The following is a 19,325-nucleotide window of genomic DNA, read 5'->3' as shown; positions in this document are numbered from 1 at the left end:
TGCGCTCGGTTCGCCAAGACCCTCACCCATCTCAAGGGTCAGGGCGTGGGGTGAAGCACCGAGGGGGAGGAAGGTCCCACTGACACTCCTGGCCATATTTTTCCAACCAACTAACCCTCCCATGCTGGCACGCAGCCCCCAGGAGCTGCCATCAGCTCTCCCTCCTGCCCCCATCGCCGCGGGGCTGGAGCTGGCTCCTCCGCCCCAGCTGCAGCGGGGCCGTGGGAGGTGGGAAGAAGGCAGCGAAAGGTAGCGAGCGCGGCACCGAGCCCAGCCAGAAATAACCTCCCGAGCCCGCCAGGTTTGGCTCCCTTTCCCCCACCTTCCTCCAGCGCATCCGGGAGCGTCCTGGATTTCTAACCTGGAAAGGGAGCGAGGGGCTGGGAGGAGCAGCAGGGAGGGGAAGGGCACCGGGGTGAGCCACGGGCAGCCCGGGGCAGGGCTCGTCTCCCGATGACGCCCAGGGTTGCCAGCACAAAAATCCTGCCTCCCATCACTTTTCCTGCACTTCTGGGGGCAAATCATCTAATCTGCCCTCTGTACGAGCAGCCTCCGCAGCCCTTCAGGGCTGCAGACCCTGAGAGCTCTGCAAACCCCACAATCCCTGCAGGGCCACAGCTCGCCCCAGGCAGGCTCCAGGCAAAAACATCCCAGGAGCTGCGTGCTCCCAAACCCTCAGCAGGGATGTATTAGTTCAGTCACGCAGCCCTATTGATTCAGGAGCATTAATTGGTTTTCACTTTTCAAATACCGGCCTCAATTAGAGCCACTTTTCCTTTTTTTTTCTTTTTTTTTTTTTTTTCCCTGAATCTCTCCCCTCGTCTCCGTTAAATACCAGAATACCTACACTGGCCTTGGGGAGACTCGGTGTTAACTGTACATTTGTATCCAATTTACAGTAAGGCTCTTTGCAGCCCTAATGAGCACGCCTCTAAAGAAAAGGAGACACAAAAAAAAATAGTAATAAAGGACACCTACTGCAGGAGATGCGTGCTGCCAGGCTCGGTCACTGAGTGTCGGGGGGATCGGGGCCAGCCAGCTCCCACCCCGAGCGAGTCCCAGCTCCGGGCAGCACACAGCTGGAGCGATGAGGGGTGGCACAGCCTCCCCAAAAAGCTGCCCCACAGCCCCGGACACGACCCCATCCATGCCCCACATACCCCCAAGGAGAACCACGGCCGCGTCCCGCTGCACCGCGGCTCTGCTGCCCTGCGCTTTGCTTGCCTCGTGCCAGCCGGGAACGCAGCAGCCCTTGAAGTTGCTCTAATTCTCATTATTTCCTTCTAGTGATTTCCTACCCGCGGCATCCCAAGCCAAAGCCCGGGAGACAACAGCCAGGATTTCACATTTAATTAAGCCTCGCCGAGCTGGCTGCAGCCCTCCTTTGCGGCCAGCGCTGCCTCCGTTACCCCCGAGCCCCGCAGCTGGGCTGGACGAGCTCGTGGGGACCCCAACCCGGCTCCTCCGGGGTCCTGCACACCACGCTGATGACCAAGGCTGGGGTGCATCCCCCAAAGCACCACATCCTAGTCATGGTGAGAAGCCCAGCGGTTGAGTTTTACCCCCCTCCTTCCCTATTTTTATTTTTTTTTTTTCATTCTTACTGGCTGGCTGGCTGCTGGTTGAACAGAGCCCTGGGATTTCCAGCCCGGTGCCAAAAACACACTGGGAATCACGAGCTGATTCATTAGGGCAGGGCCGGGGAGAGGCTGGCTGCGCTCCCCAAGTTGGGGGGGGGGGGGGGTGTGGAATAAATGCAAAGATTTGTCAAATGCACAAATGACGTGCTGCAGCACCCGCAGCACGCTGGGAGGAGCGAACCTGCAGGCAGACCCACGGCTGCGGGTACGGGCAGCAGCTTCTCCACCAGACCTCAGACCTGGACAAGGCCAGCGGCACGGACACCCCCCGAGGCAGCCCCCCGAGCCCCAGCAATGCCAACACTCCTGCTGCGGGAGATGAGATGGGGTGTGTGGACCCCAGAGCCCGCAGCCCAGCCGCACAAGGGGGTTCCTTGGGGATGGCACGGCCCCGGGACACCGTGGCGCTCCTTCCTCTGGCCATTTGTCGTGGCTTCCCAACTGATTTTAATCTGAACACCAAACCATTCGGTGTCCAACTGCCCCTGGGGCACGGGGTGAGATATTCGGTGAGATCTGGGGGGCAAGGGAAGGGATTTCCCACCAGCACGGACCAGCAGCCCCCAGAGCCTTGACGGGTGGGCAGAAGCACATTGCAAGCGCCGAAGTGGCCCTGCTGCCAGCCTCAGGGGCCAGCAGAGCTCTTGGCGCAGATTTCCAACATTTTTACAGCCCGACCATGACAGCACCAAGTTCCTGAGGGGGATGGACCCACAAATCCGCAGGGGCAGCCCCAACCACCCCGCAGAGCCACCTGCACACCAGCCCTGGGCCATGGCCACCGGCACTTTTGCTCTCCCGAAGTGCCCGTGCAATGTGGTTGTAATGACAAGTCTGTAAAAACAGGGAAAGAAGGGCTGCATGTGCTTGCAAGAAGCACTTCAGCAGCTACAAACGAACCAGCTCCTAAATTTTCCAGCTTGTTAGTGGCAAATCTCAGGAAAAATGCTCAATGTGAAGCGCCGCGGTGCGAGTGCTGCACCCAGCACCTGCCCCACCGTGGGGTCGCGCAGCCCCATCCCACCCAGCCACATGTCGGGGCCACAAACCTCCCAGGGATTTGTGCTGCCCACAGAGGAGCAGCGCTACCCAGCCTCTGCATCCCACCGGGAAAAACCCAAGGGGGGAGCCTGAGGAGGAGGAGGTGACCTTGGGGAAAACCAGCCTCTGAAAATCCCGCTGTGACGCAGCTTTGCCCGCAGCAAGGCAGGTTTCCAGCCTCCATCCCAGAGCACCTTTTATTATTTTCCCCCATTCAGCGAGCCCATCAGATGATTAACTCTAATAATTTCCCCCCCAGACCTGCTGCCTTTATGACAAACCCCCGAGCATCGTGCTCCTGCCTGGTCCCCACCAAACCCCGCTCCCTCCCCGTGCTGGGGGTCTCCTCGCCATCCCAATTCCCGTTTGGGATTTCGGCCACGCAGCCCCCGGGGCCGGCCCTGCCCGTAGCGGGGTCACCTGGGGATAAACCCCGGCACCTTCCCCGAGCGGAGACGTACCGGGGCGATGCTAAAAACCCTCCCGTTTCCATGGGTACGTGAGGCACATGTTGCTATGTGATGTGCGGCCCGTCACCAAGGCGACGGCGGGATGTCACCACGCGGGGCTTATTAGTTGCCATGGCTATTAAAAGGCGCTTGTCCTCTGGGGACCTCCAAGGACCAGGGCCACCGGCTTCCCCCAGCCTCTCCGCGGGAGGCCACCGAGGCGCTGGGTGCCCGGCGGGGCCCCAGGTCCCCCGAGGCCGCGGTGATGGGCAGCTGCCCGGTGGAATGGAGGAGCCTGGCCCCACAGCGCAGCCCCTGGGGAGCCTCCCCCTACCCGAGCAGGGCGCACAGCAACGGGGGTTTGTTGGCCACGGTGCAATTGATGGAGGCCCCAAAACCCAGGGAGCAAGGCGAGCCCATGGATGCAGCCCTCCCCTTAGCGCAGCACCGCTTTGGAGACGGCTCCGGCCCCAAACCCGGCATCACCAGGCAGAAACACATCCCCCACAGCACCTCAGGATAAACACAAGCACCTCCTGCACCCCAAGGATATAATCCACAACGTGGTGAGACCCCTGCCGCCCCATGCAGGACCCCCCAGGCAATGGGGGACCCGCTCTTTGCTCCCAGGGACATTATTCCTGGCAATAAACCCCCGGGGACTGGTCCGATGGCCCCAGGACTCCTCTCCATCCGCTCACAAACCACTTCCCGACAAGCTCAAAGTGAGTTTTTTTTTTTTTTTTTTTTTTTTTAATGTGGCCATATAAACCCCCAGGAAAAATACTTACATGCTTTATTAAATAAATTAAAGGTATTATTTTCTCGTCATCTCGTTAGGTTTTCTAGGAAGGATATAATTTTTTTATTTAACTCCCTTGGACAAAAAACCCACAAGCAAAAACCTATAGGAAGGTATATTACCCTGTAGTGGAAAATTAGATTCCTCCTACACAATACTATAGGATGATTTAAATGTAATATATAGGAATATAACATGTTATTAAGTTGTATAGTATCTTTCTAGAAAGACCTCCAGTATAGGACTCTCAAAATTACTCCAAAAACCTATTAAGTTTCAATCTAGCCCAGCTGGCTCCCTTTCCATTCCGTTCCGCGAGGCTTTTCCTGAAGGGTTAGGGTTTTAATCACGTCTCCAAACTCTGCCACCACCTCGCTTTGCTCCTCGGGGCACAGCAAACCCGAGCAAAAAACCCCAAAGCGGCCCCGGGACAGACGGACGGACAGCAGGGTGGACATGGCAGTGCTCTCCCCTACAGCCAGGAAAATACACGAGGGGCGGGGGGGCAGCAGGGGCACAGCTCGCTGCGTCCCTTGGTTGATGCAATTCTGCATTTCCCCGTCACCAAGGGCTGCCCCTCTTCCCCCTCCCTGCCCCTGATGCTGGGGGGTTCAAACAGTTCTCAGGGCACGTGCCCGCACCCGTCCTCTCCCCCTCTGCAAAATAAAACGGGTTCGGGAGGAAAGTTGCCTCTAGCTGTTGCCATAGAGACTCTGCGGCTCAGCGCAGAAAACCCAAATCTTGTCAAAAATGGCAGAATTTAAGATTTTAATCAGCGAGAACACCCAGGAGGCCACGAGCAGCAGTTTGCATCCTCGCCTCACCAGTGTCTGCCTTCAGCCGTGGTTGCCCCGTGCCCAGCGGCAGGCACGAGAGCCAGCTGAGGGGCGAAAGCCATGGAAAGAAAATCAGTGGGAAAGGCAAATCCCAGAAAAGCCCCAGCCCGGAGAGGGCTGGCAGCACACCGCCATGGATGCGGGCTCTGCCTGGGGATGCCGGCCCCTCGGCAAGGTCCTGGCTTGAAGAAAAAGGGGGAAAAAAAGAGAGAGAAAAGTTCAAATTGGCCCCGGAGAGGCAGGCGGCTCGCTGGTGTTTTCTCTCGCCGCTCGTGGCCAGGCGGAGCTGGGGAACAACAGCCCCGCGCCAAGCTGCCTGCGCTCCGCCACCTTCATCCGCTGCCAGAGGAGCAACACAAAACCCAACACCACGAGCGAGGCAAAATATTTCCCGGAACCTCCGCTGCTTATCCCACAGGCTTCACCTCTCAGCCAGTGCAGCCAGCGGCGAGCGACAGAAAAAAAAAATAAAATAAAATACAAATAATAGAGCAAAACCCCAGCAAAACCCAACTCGCGGCCACGAGCGGTGTCTGGGAGCGTCTCGCCATCGCTCCTCGCTGCCACATCCTCCCCGCTCCCTCCTGCCCTGACTTCCACCGTGACCGCAGAGCGGGATAACTCACTGCCCTGGCATCCCCGGCGCCCCGCTAAGACAAACACCGCAGGCTGCGGTGTCCAGAACATCCCCATTTCCCCACCACTTAAAATTTGTGGTGCGGGTGACCCTGTGGGGACAGGGCAGTGGTTTCGCACGGTGGCCCCGGCGAGGCGCAGGGGATGACCAGAGCCGTGGTGCTAAGGGGAAGGCGGCGGTGCCGAGGGTGTTGTGTTTCGTGCCTGGGAAGGCGAAGTTTGAGGGATACCAAAACAAGGGACTTCAAAAAGGAGCAGTGTTGGCTCGGGGAATATTGTTGTATGAGCTCAGCTGCTTCGGACGGATGGAAAAAATCACGCAGAAGCCTCGGCAGGAGGATGCGGCACGTGGGGGCCGAGCACGGTGCACGAGCACTGGGTGGCTGCTGCCACCGGCCCTGCTGGACACAGACCCAGGGGTAGGGGGGACACAGGCACCCTGTTTTGTGCACACCAAGGTGCCACCAGCATGAAGATCCTCGTGCTTTCTGCTAATCCCAGCCCTCCTTGGATGCGCCCACCCCGCCAGCAGCTCCCCGCGCAGCCCAGAGCCAGAGGCAGGACCTGGGCTGGTCAGGATGGTGCTGGACAGAGGGCACAGACGGGGACTTACAGCCGGGTTACTGCAGCACTGGCTGAGCTTTGGGAACAAGGTGGCTTGGGCCTGAAGGTCACTGGAAGAGGAGTTTCACGACTCCTCTCTGCACCTCTGCATTCCTTCCATGCTGCCGTGCCCTGCTCCGTGTGCAGTGGGTACGTACACGCTCACGTGCCTGCACACCGCGGGGTCCCACACCCGCCCCGGCTCCCCAGACCAATCCTGGGCACGGTTTTGGCTCTCCATACCCAGAGCAAGACCTTTGTCCCCAGAACCCCTCTCTCTGGATGCCCCCACTCCCCCTTTGCTCAGCAGCAGGGCAGCCGGCCACCCACAGGCACAGCCCAGCACCTGCATCGCCTCGAGATGCAGCCTCGGGGCGCAGGGTAGCACCTCCAGTCCCTAAATAAAGCCTAAAAATCACTCCAAATAGGATTCACCGAACGCAGGGAAAGCCTCGGGGCTGCTCCTTGCCTGGCACCAAGCCCTGCCCGCCCCGGTCCCCTCCTCGGCGCGGTCCCCGCGGCCGCCCCATCCCCCTGAGCAGCTCCCTCGCCTGCTTTCTCTCGCCGTGCCTGTGTGTGGGTGTATTTGGAAACGAGATCTTTCCAGCTGAACTGCAAAATGAAATGCAGAGATCACAACTCCTTGAATAGATTCATCACACACACACACACACCCCAACCTCCAGCCTGCCCCCAACGGGAAACCAAGGCAATAGTAAAACTGCGAGGTGGGAAGTCAAGGTGTTGGGAAGGTAAAAGGAGGGCTTTGGGGAGGGGAGGAGGCACAGAGCCACGTTTTCGGAGCATCCTTTTGTCGCTAAGGGGATTCACCGCCAGATTCGCAGCTTGACTGCGACTTGCCCGGCCCCCCGAGCTTCTGGAGAGGAGACAACCCAGCTCCATGGGGCTACGAGAAAGGAGAGAACAAAACAGAGCAAAAAGCCAAGCGCAGAGCCCGGCCGTGAGATTTGAACGTCCGCTGCTGGAGGAGACAAATCCCATTTACTGAGACGAGGGAGGGCAGCATCCCCAGCCCTGCCATGGGTGCCCATGCTGGTGCTGGGCTCCTCAGCTGGTTTCCAGCCTGGTACCAGGCAGGATTCCCCAGGCCAGCCCCAGCTCCTCGCCATGGGGCTCCCAAGGGAGCTGCGCTGGTGGCTGGGGTGGCGTGGGGAGGCAGAGCCTGGGGACACAGGGAGGGGGACAGGATGGGATGCACTGCTCCATAGAGGCTGGGGTGGCGGGATAGAGCAGGAGCATCCTCCCAGGTGCCACCACCACAGCGATACCATCAGAGGGGGAGGTTTCCGAAGCAATACGTCCCTGCAGGATGGGGCGAGCAGCTGGGAGAAGGAAATGCCCCTTCCCTTTCCTTGTGCACATGGGGAGGGGGCAGCAGTGCCCACCCCAGCACCCACAGCACGCCGGGGTTTGGTGTTACACCCCCTGGGATATCCGAACCAGAGCACCCACAGCGCACAGGAAAGCCCTTGCTCCTCTCCACAGATCCGTGGGTTTGTGCCCCCTTGGCTAGGGCAGCAGGGCTGGCCGAGACCCCCAGCCTACCTCACCGAGGCATCCCCAGCCCACCAACAACTGCTCAAAGCGGGTAAAAGCTCAGGGAATGGTTGGGAGCACGAGGAAAGGGGCTGCAGCTGCGATCCGGGTGGCCCCAGGGCCAAAGGGCTTCGCCCACGCCGCTCGCTCCCCCGAGCCCAAGCCGCCCCCAGCCCCGAGCAGTCCGTGGGGTCAGACAGAAATGCGATTTATGCGAGGCGCAGGCCTTCCAGATTTATGACATTCACTCGTGGTGCAGCGCAAACACGTTCACATCTGCGAGCGGCTGGGTCCTCTGTCAGAGGAATTAGGAGTTGTGACCTCAGAAGTCACGACGAGTCTCTAAAGGAGCATCAGAGACAGACCTGCGCCGTGACCCCAGCAGATTACGGTCTCGGGGGCATATCCTGAGACATATTTATGTTCCTCCAAAGCCAGATAAGTCAATAACCACATACAGTAGCAGTTACAAGTCAGATATTAATTTAATTCCTCTCCTCCCTGCCTGCCCAAATAAGCATTAATTCAGCGGAGCACGAGGGCCCCGTTATTCATCATTCTTACCGGGCTTTCTCTTCTCCCCAGTTAAGGTAGCGTTGCTGCAGCCAGCCTGCCAGGAGAGGAAGGCTCCCAAAAATCAGGACACCCCCAAAACCAAGACACCCCACACCTGCACCGCCGTGCCAGGTGCCGCCAGCCCGACCAGATGAGGGTTTTACATGCTATGAGTGGATAAGGCTGAAGGGGAGGCTGGTTACAGCACAGCGCATCGAATGCGTTTCAAAGCCTCATTCAGGGCTCAGCAAAGGGAACATTTGCTTCCTACGGCCCCTGGGGTGGGGAGGGAGCCAAGATGTTCCCCCCAGGAGCCTCCTGAGCCCGGTCTCAGCCCAGTGCTAAAAACAAGCCTCCATTTGCATAGCGTGGCTGTCAGCTTAACGCCAAATAAATGTTTTGGCACACGGAGCCGCAGGCATGGGGGCGAGCCCTGCCCTGCAGAAGGGAGCTGCATCCTTGCAAGGGGTTAACGATTGCTTCGTAATTGAATTAACAAATCATTAACAAGTCCTATCCGCCATCTGGGCAGGGGAGGGCTATGCCTTGGGCTGCTGCTGTGGCCACCAGCCCCTCAGAGACCGTCAGTACCAGGCAGGAGAAGCTCCAAACCCGGCCTGTGTCAGATCTGAAGCCCAGGGGGGCACAAAGCCCAGGGCTGCACGGATGGGTGAAGCCCCCTCCAGCCCCAGACACATGTCAGGAGCATCCCGAGATGGGTTCGGAGGATGCACCAGGGGAAAATCTCTTGGAAGAGACCCAAATGAGAGAGAAGTCTAAGGCTGCTTTGCTACTGGAACCCTGCGAGTGTGGGGCTGGAGTGTGGATTACAGCACATAAATCCCCTTTTCTTTCTGAGCTCGTCCCTGCCAAGTTCCCAGCTCTCTCCCATCACCTGCCCGATGGGCTTCAGCATTTGGGTTTGATTTTGTACAGCCCCCCAGGGGGGCGCCCCCATCCCTGCCCTCATGCCCAGGACGCACATCCCAGCACAGGGAGAAACAAGGAGGGCGAGAGCAACAAATGGACCCCCAAACCACCTCCAGCCCTTCCTCCTGGGAGGCGCACGAAAAATTCCAACAAAACCACGCTCCAGACGCCGGGGCCAAGCCAAGCCCCATCCACTTGTGGCTGCAGGGTGACCCTGGGACGTTTGGTGGCCGTGTCCCCGCGCCGTGCCCGTGTGTGTGTGTGTGTCCCCACAGCCCCGCTCGCGGCGGGGCAGCGACCAGCACCACGCCACCCTTCAACACCGTGGGCAGAGAGCGAGCCCGAAACTTTCTCTCGGCAAAATAGTCAGGGTGAAAAATGTGCTTTCTTTTTTCCATCCGCTCAAAGCCTCTTTGCCGAGGCTTTGGTAGGAAGCAGATGTGAAAGCATCCCAAAGCACGATCAATTGTTACTCACTCAGTTATATAAAACCATGAGAATTTCCTCCTTTTTTTTTTTTTCTTAGCGCCAGGCCGGATTCCTGGCTGAGAGGCTGAGGCTCGCGAGCGCGGCCAAGCCAGGTTGGGGGAAACCTCCGCGTGCATCACCAACCGAAGGGAAAAAATTTCCCATCTAGGTCGCTCAGCGGAAAGCCAAGGCGCTCCGCAGCCTCCGCCAGGGGAAGAAAAAGCCACGGTCTGGCCCCGGAACAAACCCAGAAACACTCAGGCCTCCTAATTAACTAGAAAATTTCAAGCCCTCCAAACCACAGCAAGGCTTCAAAGCCCTCCCAGCCCGGCCGCGGATGCTCCTTCCCCGGGTCCCCGCGCACGGGACGGGGGCTGAGGCTGCCCAGCGCCTCCCGCAAGGGAAAGCGACTGCAGGATCCGCACACAAAGCCAGTGTGGGGGCTCCTTTGGGCCAGACGTTTTTCTCTCTCCCTCCCAGCAAAATACAGTAAAAATGGAGGGCTAAGAGAGACCTGGGTTTGAGAAGCCCAGGCAAACAAAAACCTGATCTTTTCTGCAAGGAAATTTAAAAAAGAGCGAAGCGGAGTTTAAAGGAAAAATGGGAGAGAGGCATTTTTTCAGCCTGGTGCCAAAACATCTGCAGGGGGTGCGCGGGGGGGAGAAGAAAGCAGAGAATTTTGTATGCATCATAAAATCCTGGGCATTTCTAGAGCGACTCCAACACCACCCAGTGCTACCGAACCGGGGGGGAGCACAAAAGGCGATGGACTCGAGGGCAGCGAGCGGCCAAGAGGTGTCACCAGCACGGGGGGGGACCCGGCGATGAGAGGTGCCCGGGGGTCTGGCCCCCTCCTGTCCAAGCCCCAGGAGATGCAGGTGGCTGGGGCGAGCCGCCCCCCCCCCAAATTAAAGGCAGGCTGGCGGCGTCCTCGCTGCTTCTCGCAGGAGTCCTCCTTGCGGATTTCCTGCCGGGGGGGCTCGGAGCCGCAGCAGCTCCCGTCCCCCGGGGGAAGCCGGGTCCCCGGGCTGGGATGACATAACCAGCATGGGTTCAGCCCTTTGTCTGCGCGCCGAGAGGGAGGGAGAGAAAGAAAGGAAGAAAGAAAAGAAAACTTCTGGAAGTCATTACAATTCCTCTGCTCCAGTCTCCTTTTTGGCAGACGGCTCCCCCAGCCCTCCCCCCCCAGCCCGGCTCAAAATGCCAGCCTATGATTTTTAAATGAGAAAAAGCTGCCCCGTGCTCCAGCGCTTGGATAAACTCCTACACAAACTTCCAGATGTGACACAACAGCCTTGGGAGAGGGAATTCGCCGAAGAGAATCTCCCTTAAAAAACACACACACGGAGCAGCGAACGGAGGGAGCGGCGGCTCCCGGCGCTGGATGGATCCAGAGATCCCCACCGAGCGGCGGTGCGTTAGGATTGGGATCGGTGCGTTACCGAGATTAGGATCGAGCAGCTCCTGGTTTCGCTCGGGAGGCAGCAGCGAGGGGGATGCCAGCCGCTGCGCCGAGCCCAAATTCACTCCCGCAGGGCTCTGAGCGGCGGGGAAGAGGCTTCGCAGTTATTTGTCCCTTGGGAAAGGGGGAATAAAAGGGAAAAAAAAAAAAGAAGACACCACGCTCGTGCTGCCCTTGCTAGAAGGCAGCGGGTCCTGCTTTTTCTCCTGATATCGCTGCATGGGAGGCAGAGCGGCCCATCCCCAGCCAGCTGTGCCCCATCCCAAGCTCTCCGTGTCCCCACAGGCAGGGAGGGGACATGGGGACCCCCCCTGCCCCCGATCCCCCATGAGCTGCAATGAGGCTTCTGCATCCCCCGTGAGCAGGAGGCGCTCGCCGGTGACCCAGTGCCTGCGGGAGAGAAGCGAGTGCCAGGACTCAGCACGGGTCAGGTGAAGCCACCGAATTAGTCCTTGGTGGGTTTTTAAACAAAACAAAACAACAACAAAAAAATAAATCTTTCAGTTGCAACTTCCCAAAACAAAGTACCTCGGTTCATTACATCCAAAAGTGATGTGCTTCGCAAACATACCAGCGTTCAAAGAACACTAACACGCCCCCCCCTCAAAACACACCCTTTTGATAAAAAATCAACCATTTTTAACCGTGCCACAGCTGAGCCCTCCAAGCGGCACCCAGCCCGAGGAGGGGACAAGGACCTCGTGTGCCCCCATGGCACAGAGCACACCCGGCTGGGGAAGCCCAAACCACGGCAGAGCTCGGTGGGCTCGCGCCCCATCCCACCACGCAGGATCTCCACTCCGGCACGTTGGACACACGGACGTGGGCATGGAGCGGGGGGCTCAGCGCCAGCCAGCCCCACACAACCCTCAGCCATAAAAGAGATTTAAAAGCCGGGGTCCAGAGGCCGTGAGCTCTGCCCCAGGAGGACGAGATAGGGCTGTGCCAGGCATCCTGCGGAGCAGCACCTCCGTACAACCAAACCCGCTCCCGGTGCACTGCTCTCCGGTTCCGCACGCAGCCACCGCGCGGGGAAGAGGCAGGTTGGAGCACCACGACAGAGATCACAGGCCTTCCAGTTACACTGGTGTTTTCCCATTCAGAGCTCTGAACGCCACGCAGTAGCATCCTCCCCGCTTTCTCCATCCCTGCTCTTCAATCAGCGCGCAGCTCTCGAGCCGCAGCCTCGTTTCTTGCCTCTGATCAGAGGAGCAGCCTGGCCCAGACCCCGCTGCAGCCTTTCATCCTCCCAGCCTTCGTGGTGCTTTTATTTTATAAGGGAAAGTCAAGTAACCAGCTTCCCTCCTCCTTACCCCCGGGGACACCCGTTCCTCTCTGCACGCCAGCCCAGCCTTCCCCAGCCCCGGTGCCCGCGGGCCCAGCGCGGTGACCCCGCGGCACGTCCCATCGCCTCCCTCCCCTTTGGGGGCCTGGCCCCGACCAGGCTTCCCTTCAAAGACCACAGTGGGGTGGAGGGGAAGGAGAGCTTTGCAGGACTGAGAGTTTTAAGGTTAAAAACCCAACGTTTCAGGCCCTGGAGTATTCAATTTCTGGATCAGGACAAACCCCACGACCTCTTTCTAGCCCTAAGGGAGCAGAACGAGAGCCCAGCACAGGTTCCCCCATCCCCGCTCCAGACCAAGGGAGAGACATCCTTAAAGCAGAGGATGCTTTGAGCTGGAACAGGGTAGAAGAGCCTGACAAATCGTCTTGACAGGACCTGGCATCCTCGCTGACACCCAGCACATCAACCTTCGCCCTGCCTCGGCCATCACGGTCACGCAACCTGCCTGGAGGGATGGAGAGCAGTGTCCCAGTGGCACTGGGATGTGACAAGCCCCAGGGACACGGCCAGCCCTGGGGACACCAGCTGCCCTTCCCGGGGCAGCGAGAGGGCTCTGGGTGCAGCAGCACCTCGAGCACCCACTGCCAACACCCGCAGCACCCATCCTGCCCGCAGGGACCACCACAGAGGGCAGAGGGACATCAGGGAGCAGGCAGACAAGGAGATGGATATCCACACAGCCAGCCTCACCCGGGGAGAGGTAAAAACGAGATGAGAGCACAGAAGAAGCCCTCGCGAGCCCCTCTGTCGGCTGCCAAAGGCAGCGGGCAGGGCAGGCTCCTGACAGCCACGTGGCTGAGCACTGTCACTCCTCTCCGAGCAGCTGGTGGCAGCAAGGACTTTCGAGGATGCGATTATAGGTTTGTGGCACCAGGGCACGATTCCTAGGAGATTACAGTGCAGGAAGAGTCACTTTTTCACTTTTCTGGCCCACCACGATAAGCAAAATAAAAATAAAAGTGCAACATATAAAAAAGCAAAGGGCTCGGGCTGCAGAGAGCCAAACCCACGAGCAAGACCACTCTGGTTAATCTGGTTAAAGACCGCTTTTTCCTTTCTTTTTCTAAATAAACTCCCCCAGTTGTGGGTCAGCGACCCAGAAAACAACTAGCTGCTCACAGCCACCTGACCCGCAGCCCTGCAGCATCGTTCCCAAGGCTCCCAGCAGTTCGATTCCCCTGTTGGAAGCAGGTGAGGAAGCAGAGAGGAGGAAAACGCCAGCCCCTGGGGCTGTGCCCAGCGCTCGGCCCTGCACACAGCAGGGCTTGCAGGTGCCCAGGGGAGGCTTTGACGATAACGCTCCTCTCCCAGGGATGAGAGCGAACCCGCTCGTAGCCACGGAGGACAAGACGCATTTCGAGCCATTGCTGGAGGGAGCGGGGTGGAGGGGATTTTACCCAAACCAACTGAAAATGTTCAGGTGTCGACACCTGCTTCAAAACAACACCACCAGGGAGAGGTGGGGGTTTGAAAAAATGTCTATAAATCAGCTGTCGTAAATTGCGTTATCCACGGAAGGCAATGAGAGCACCCGGACTTGCAGCTAATATTCCTCCCCAAAGCAGAACGCTTCACAAAGTTTTGAGATTTCCTAAGATGCTCAAATAAACGCAGCTGTGGATTGCTTGGCTGGTGTGAGAGAGATTTGGGGGGGAACTGCAGGGAGCATTCATGACTGGGAAGAGAAATCTTGCCTTTTTTCCCCTCCTGGGGGACATTTTAGGAAAGAAGGCAGACTGTTTATCAGATGAATTATTGCCAAAGCTTAATTAAAACAATATCCACAGCTCCCGCAGACCCTCACCCGGGCACGCTGACCTCAGCCCCGACGGATTTACTCCCAGTTCACACGAACTGGGAGCTCTCGCTCAGCACATGCTGGCCCTCCGTGCCATGTAACATGTCCTCCCTGCTACCGCACAGCCTCTCCCACTCCAGATGTGGGGTTTCTGCCCGCCCGTGCTCGGCTGGCTTTTGTGCAGGGAGCGCGGCCCCGGGAACGTCCCGCTCACCCGGGCACAGGCTGCTCGCAGGCACCATCCCCTGCTGGAAGCCACATCGCCTGCTTTTATTCCTCGTAGGATTTTTTGTTTCTGCAGATAACACGCGGAGCTGGAGTTCAGGGACGGCAAACCACTTGCGATGCGAGGAACCGTGTGCTGGTTGCGACTCAACTCCAAGGGAGGCTTTAAAGGCACCAAGACTGCAGCAAGAAGTGGCTTTTCTATTGTCTTTTTTTTCCCCCCCTCTCTTTTGAGAGCTTAAACTTGACTAAAGCGGCTTGGACACGGAACCTGTGCAGAGCAGACGGGGAGTTTGGAGGAGACCAGGAGCTTCTGTGGGGTTACGGCTCACCCCGGGACCCGGCGGGGAGCAGCCCTCAGCCGATGGGCACCCCGTGGGACCCCACTCCCCGCCTTGCCTGGACCCCTCCAAGCCAGGAGCATCCCCTGGGCCACGGCAGCCCGGGAGGGTTTGGGGATAACGGGCCCTCCAGCCGGCCCCACACGCCGTGAATTATTTAGGGACCCCGCAGGCGAGCAGCAAACCAGCCCCCCTCCATCCCCCCTGCACCACCACCTCCCCCCCCCCGGCTTCCTTAAAACCCTCAGGGAAGGGACCGGGTAGCCTAAAACGGGTGAGAAACGGGGTCAGGGAGGAAGGAGGGCTCTGCAAGGAGGGGGGGAGGCTGGGGTTTGGGGTCCCTCGGCGTGCCGGGGAGAGCGGGCGAGGAGCTAGAGGACGGGGCTCCCGCTGCCCCTGCCCCCGTTCCCCATCCCCGGCGGAGCCTGGGGGAGCCCGGGGAGGGGGGGGCACGGCGGAGGGGACCCCCCAAGCGGGACGGGGCAAACCGAGCCCCCTGCAACAACCCAGAAAACTTCCCGAGAGGGCACCGGGGAGGGGGCGAGCCGGGTCCTTCCCCCAACTCCAAAGCCGGGGGGGGGGGGGGGGGGGAAGGGGGTGCGGGCGAAAAGGGGGGGGGGGGGTGCTGGCTTACCTCGCCGCCGGCACCTGCAAAGGATACGGGTTACAGACCAGCCGGAGGCACCAGCTCCGCGGCCGGCTCTCCTGGCTCAGGTAGAAGAAGACGACGGGGGCCAGCGCCGGGTAGGGCAGCGCCTCCGCCTCCGAGTCGCCGCCGCCGCTGCCCCCCCCCCCGGCCCCGGCCCCGGCCCCGGCCCCCTGCCCCTGGCGACCCCCGGCCCCGGACAGGTCGTTGAGGCGGATGAAAGTCTTGGCTCTGCCCGGCTCCGGCTCCTCGTCGGCCGCTCGCTCTCCAGCCTCGTCCATCCTCCGGCCGCGACCCCCGGGGGGGGAGCCGGGGAAAGCCGGGGGTGGGGGGGGGGGAAGCCTAAAGGGGGGAGCCCATGCCGGGGCCGGGGGGCTTCAGCGGCGGGGCTGCATGGCCGGGGGAGCCGGGGCCGGGCCCGGGCCGCCCCCCTCGCCCTGCCCTGCCGGCTGCGGGCTCCGTAGCTCCTCCTCGCCGTGCCTCCGGGGGGGCCCGAGCCGCGGGAGGAGAGGCGGCGAGCTTTGCTCCCCCCCAAACCCCCCCCCCCACCCCTTCTCCCCTTCCAGCAGCCGGGGCTGGCCCCCGGGGGAGGCTCCCTAAGGGCTCCGGCGGCCCCCCCCGCGCCCCACCATCGGCCCCCGGGGGTGCAGCCGCCGAGGATGCTCGGGCGGGCGGCGAGCGGAGCGCTGGGCACCGCTGGAGCCCTCACTCCAACTTCAAGTCCCGGCTCCTCCTCCCCCCCGCAGCCAATGGGGGCCCCCCCCCGGCCCCTCCGAGCCCTCCCATTGGACGCCGAGGCCGTCAGTCAGGGCTGCACAGCTGGACGGGCAGCGCCCCCCCCCCCCAATCCCTCCCCGGCGCGGCTGGACGGGGCGCACACGGCGTGCTTGGGGGGGGGGGAGGGGGGGGAAATGGGGCACGGGGGGACCCCCCCCGCGCCGTGGGAGGGCAAGATCCCCGTGCTGGAGGCCGGGACCCCGAGATGGAGGCCTGCAGCCGCCGTGGGGCTGCTGGCAGCGGGAGCTGCCCCCCCCCCCCCCCCCCGGGTGCGAGGCGCGCACGGTTTGCAGCCCCCGGTACCCCCGGGGGGGCGAGGGGGGGATTACCGCCCTGCTGGTGCCGCGGCTCGGGCTCCCTGCGCTGCTTCAGGGGCTCCCTGTCGAGCATCCACCCCCCCCCCCCCCCCCCCCCCACGCTGCAAAGCCTCGAGCCTCCATCGGTTCCCCCCCGCCTTATCCCGCACCACCCATCACCGCCGGGACGGCCGCGGGGGGGGCTGCCGGCGCTGTGCCCCCACCCGCACCGCCCCCACACCCAGCCCCGCTGCCCCGGACCCCCCCCCCCCAGGCGGAGCAGGGACCCCCAGCTCCGGGGCAGAGCCACCCCCGACGGGCACAGCCCCCGGCCGCGGAACGGGGGGGTCCCGGCCCCGCCGCCGCCTCCGGTCCCCCCACGCGGAGGACGCTGCCGGAGCTCCCTCTGCCGGTGCGACGCCGGCCGCTGCGGGAGCCGGCCCCGACGGCGGGCACCGAGCCGCCAGCATCCCCCGGGGGAGCGGTGCCAAGAAGGGTGGGGGCGAGAAACCACCCCCCCATGCTAAGCCCAGGCTCCGTTTCCTAACGCTGAAGACATCCGGAAAATTGAAAGAGAGCTTTCTCGCCCTTCCCACCGTCACCTCGCCCCACGTCACGCCACCGCGAGCGTCCCCCAGCTAGCCCCGACCACCCCCAAGAGCGACGGGAAGACGCTCGTCTGACCCCAAATGCCTTCTGCTGGCCTAGGAGCGTGCTTGATCTTGGATTCACAGCCCGTGCTGTCCGGCCTGAGACAAATCGCATTTGTTGGCAAAACTTCAAGGGCAGCCGGGCTCTGCTGCAGAACCGCGAGACGGCGTTCGGGGAGGGGAGATACAAACCCCACAGTGCAGCACCAGGATGGTCCCCAGCAAGCCCAGGGGGACACAACGTGGCAGCACAAGGCCTGCGTGACACCAGCCAAGAGGAGAACCCATGGCACGGGCATTAAGGAAGAGGATTCCCGTCGATTTCCCGTGTTTCTGAGCAATTCACCCCTCCAGACACCAGTGTGCGCACCCACGGGGAGGGCGCAGCTCAGCCAGCTTTGGCTTCTCCCCACACCTACCACGGCATCCAGGACACAAACTCCGCAGAGCCCCCCAGCACAGGCTCATACTGTAGGGGAAACATCAATTGCACCCCAGGACCCCTCCAGGTCACGCAGAGGGATGTCCCAGTGCACCCTACACGAGCACAAGGGGTGACACGGGGCCACCCACTGGTCCCACCTCACCATACCCATCTCCCAGCACTACAAGGGGTGGGACAGCGGGGGGGAGCCCAGCGGGGGTCCTGCCGCCACCCCTCGCAGAGCACAGGGGGGAGCAGCAGCAGCAGCTCGGCTGCGGCGCACAGCGAGGGCCGCAGACACATTTGCATGTGCAAGGTGCAATGTGAGATCAAGCAATTTCCTCGCTACATATGTACAGCCGGGCCACAGCTGCTTTTGATCCGCTTCTCTTTGTGTCCTGATAATGTACAGAGAGCCTTTGTGTGTCGTTCTGTTTATTTAAATGGATTGGGAGCAAACATTTTTTTAAAAGCCGAAGCTTTGAGCCTCTAAGTGGGTTACCAGATTATATGCTGTCTCCATTTTAATTACATTTGGCTCGTTTTGTTTATTGCGTACATTTTCAAGAATTATGCTCGTCGCGAGAGCTGGAAACATCTTGCTTTCGGAGGTACCTGCCCTATAAAGGGATCCAACACCACACGAGACACCACGCAAACTTTCCCGTCACAAAGAGCGCTCTCCTTCCAACTAGGATGGAAAAAAAATGGCTCCACGGAGCTGTACATCCTCGGAGCTTGAAAGGAAGCCTCTGAACATCAGGAGGATGAAGCCAGAGGGATTTTGGCATCCACGTGCTGCAGCAAATAGAGGCACCGAAGGGCAGGGGTGCTTGCTGCTCTCCCCACACCCCATCCCCATGGGTACAGGATAGTGCCCAGCCCAGGGCATCTCCCCCGCGAGCCCTTCTCACCCCCCTGTTGTGAAGCAGGAATTCACCCTCCACAAACCCACGAGGGATTCGGCTTCGAGGCAGAAGTGGAGCGAGCGATCAGGGAGAGGGCACGCGGCTGCGGCCCAGAGCCCTGGTGAGAGGGCTGGAAAGCAGCAGCAGCAAGCGACCCCGGAGAGCAGAGATGTGCGTTGAGGGATTTGGGATGTAAATGAGACGAAATTTCAATACAGCCTAAGAAACTAATGAGGTCACATTCGCCTCACACGCGCAGCCCTGGCCTCCTAATTAGACCAAAGATAGCACAGGGGAGAGGGATGGGGGTGAGGCAGGGACAGGGCTGGCAGCGGCAGGAGTTTTAGGGCTGGGTGGCTTTGGAGGGGCTGCAAATCACACCACAACACCAGCCGTACCTCCAACAGCTTGGTAGCTAACACGATGCCCCCCAAATTACGCAGAGCACCCGCTGGGACAGGCGCTGAGCACCCCGCTCTGCCCCCGATGCCCAAGGAGGGAAGGGAGGCAGCAGCCTCGCCATCAGCCCGGCCCTCCCGCTGTGCTCCCACTGCCATTTCCATGCTTTTTCAGAAAAAAAAAAAAAAAAAAAAAAAAAAAAAACCACTGCATTTCGCTGGTACTTCTAGGAAACGCGTCACGAGCACCAGTGGGGGAGCTGGAGGTGGCTGGGTGCTCACCCAAGACGACTGTGGTGCAGTGAGGGGGCGTGGAGCCAGCCGCACGGGAGCTGCAGGGGAAGAGCCCCCAGCTGCAGCCCTTTGAGGAGGAGGAGGCGTGTTGAAGCCAGCCTCAACCGAGGGGCTCCGGCCCTGTGAGAACGGGTCACCATTTGTTTCACTGCTGACACGCAGCTGCAGTAGCTGTGGGTGATGTTAGTGTGACAGGATGATATTTCTATCAGCTCTGGGAGCTGCAGATTGAACCCATACAGGC

General features: G+C 60.6%; 1 protein-coding gene across 18 annotated transcripts in view; it reads right to left on the bottom strand.

Moving 5' to 3' along the window:
• The window catches only part of CACNA1G (calcium voltage-gated channel subunit alpha1 G), a 132,814-nt gene extending 117,171 nt beyond the window's left edge, over positions 1 to 15,643 (bottom strand). For 9 of the 18 annotated variants that reach the window (XM_040530121.1, XM_040530124.1, XM_040530115.1 and 6 more), the window contains exon 1: positions 15,350 to 15,642. In XM_040530121.1, the coding sequence (XP_040386055.1) occupies positions 15,350 to 15,615 (266 nt within the window). In that variant the 5' untranslated portion in view covers positions 15,616 to 15,642. Of the gene's footprint in view, positions 1 to 15,349 lie in introns of all 18 variants that reach the window. The other 9 variants (XM_040530108.1, XM_040530113.1, XM_040530111.1 and 6 more) reach the window with 3 other exon arrangements.
• Between the last annotated feature and the right edge of the window lie 3,682 nt (positions 15,644 to 19,325).

The sequence above is a fragment of the Cygnus olor genome, chromosome 18 (genome assembly GCF_009769625.2).
Source record: "Cygnus olor isolate bCygOlo1 chromosome 18, bCygOlo1.pri.v2, whole genome shotgun sequence".
NCBI classification, from domain to species: Eukaryota; Metazoa; Chordata; class Aves; order Anseriformes; family Anatidae; genus Cygnus; species Cygnus olor.
This window is presented reverse-complemented; position numbering and strand designations above follow the sequence as displayed.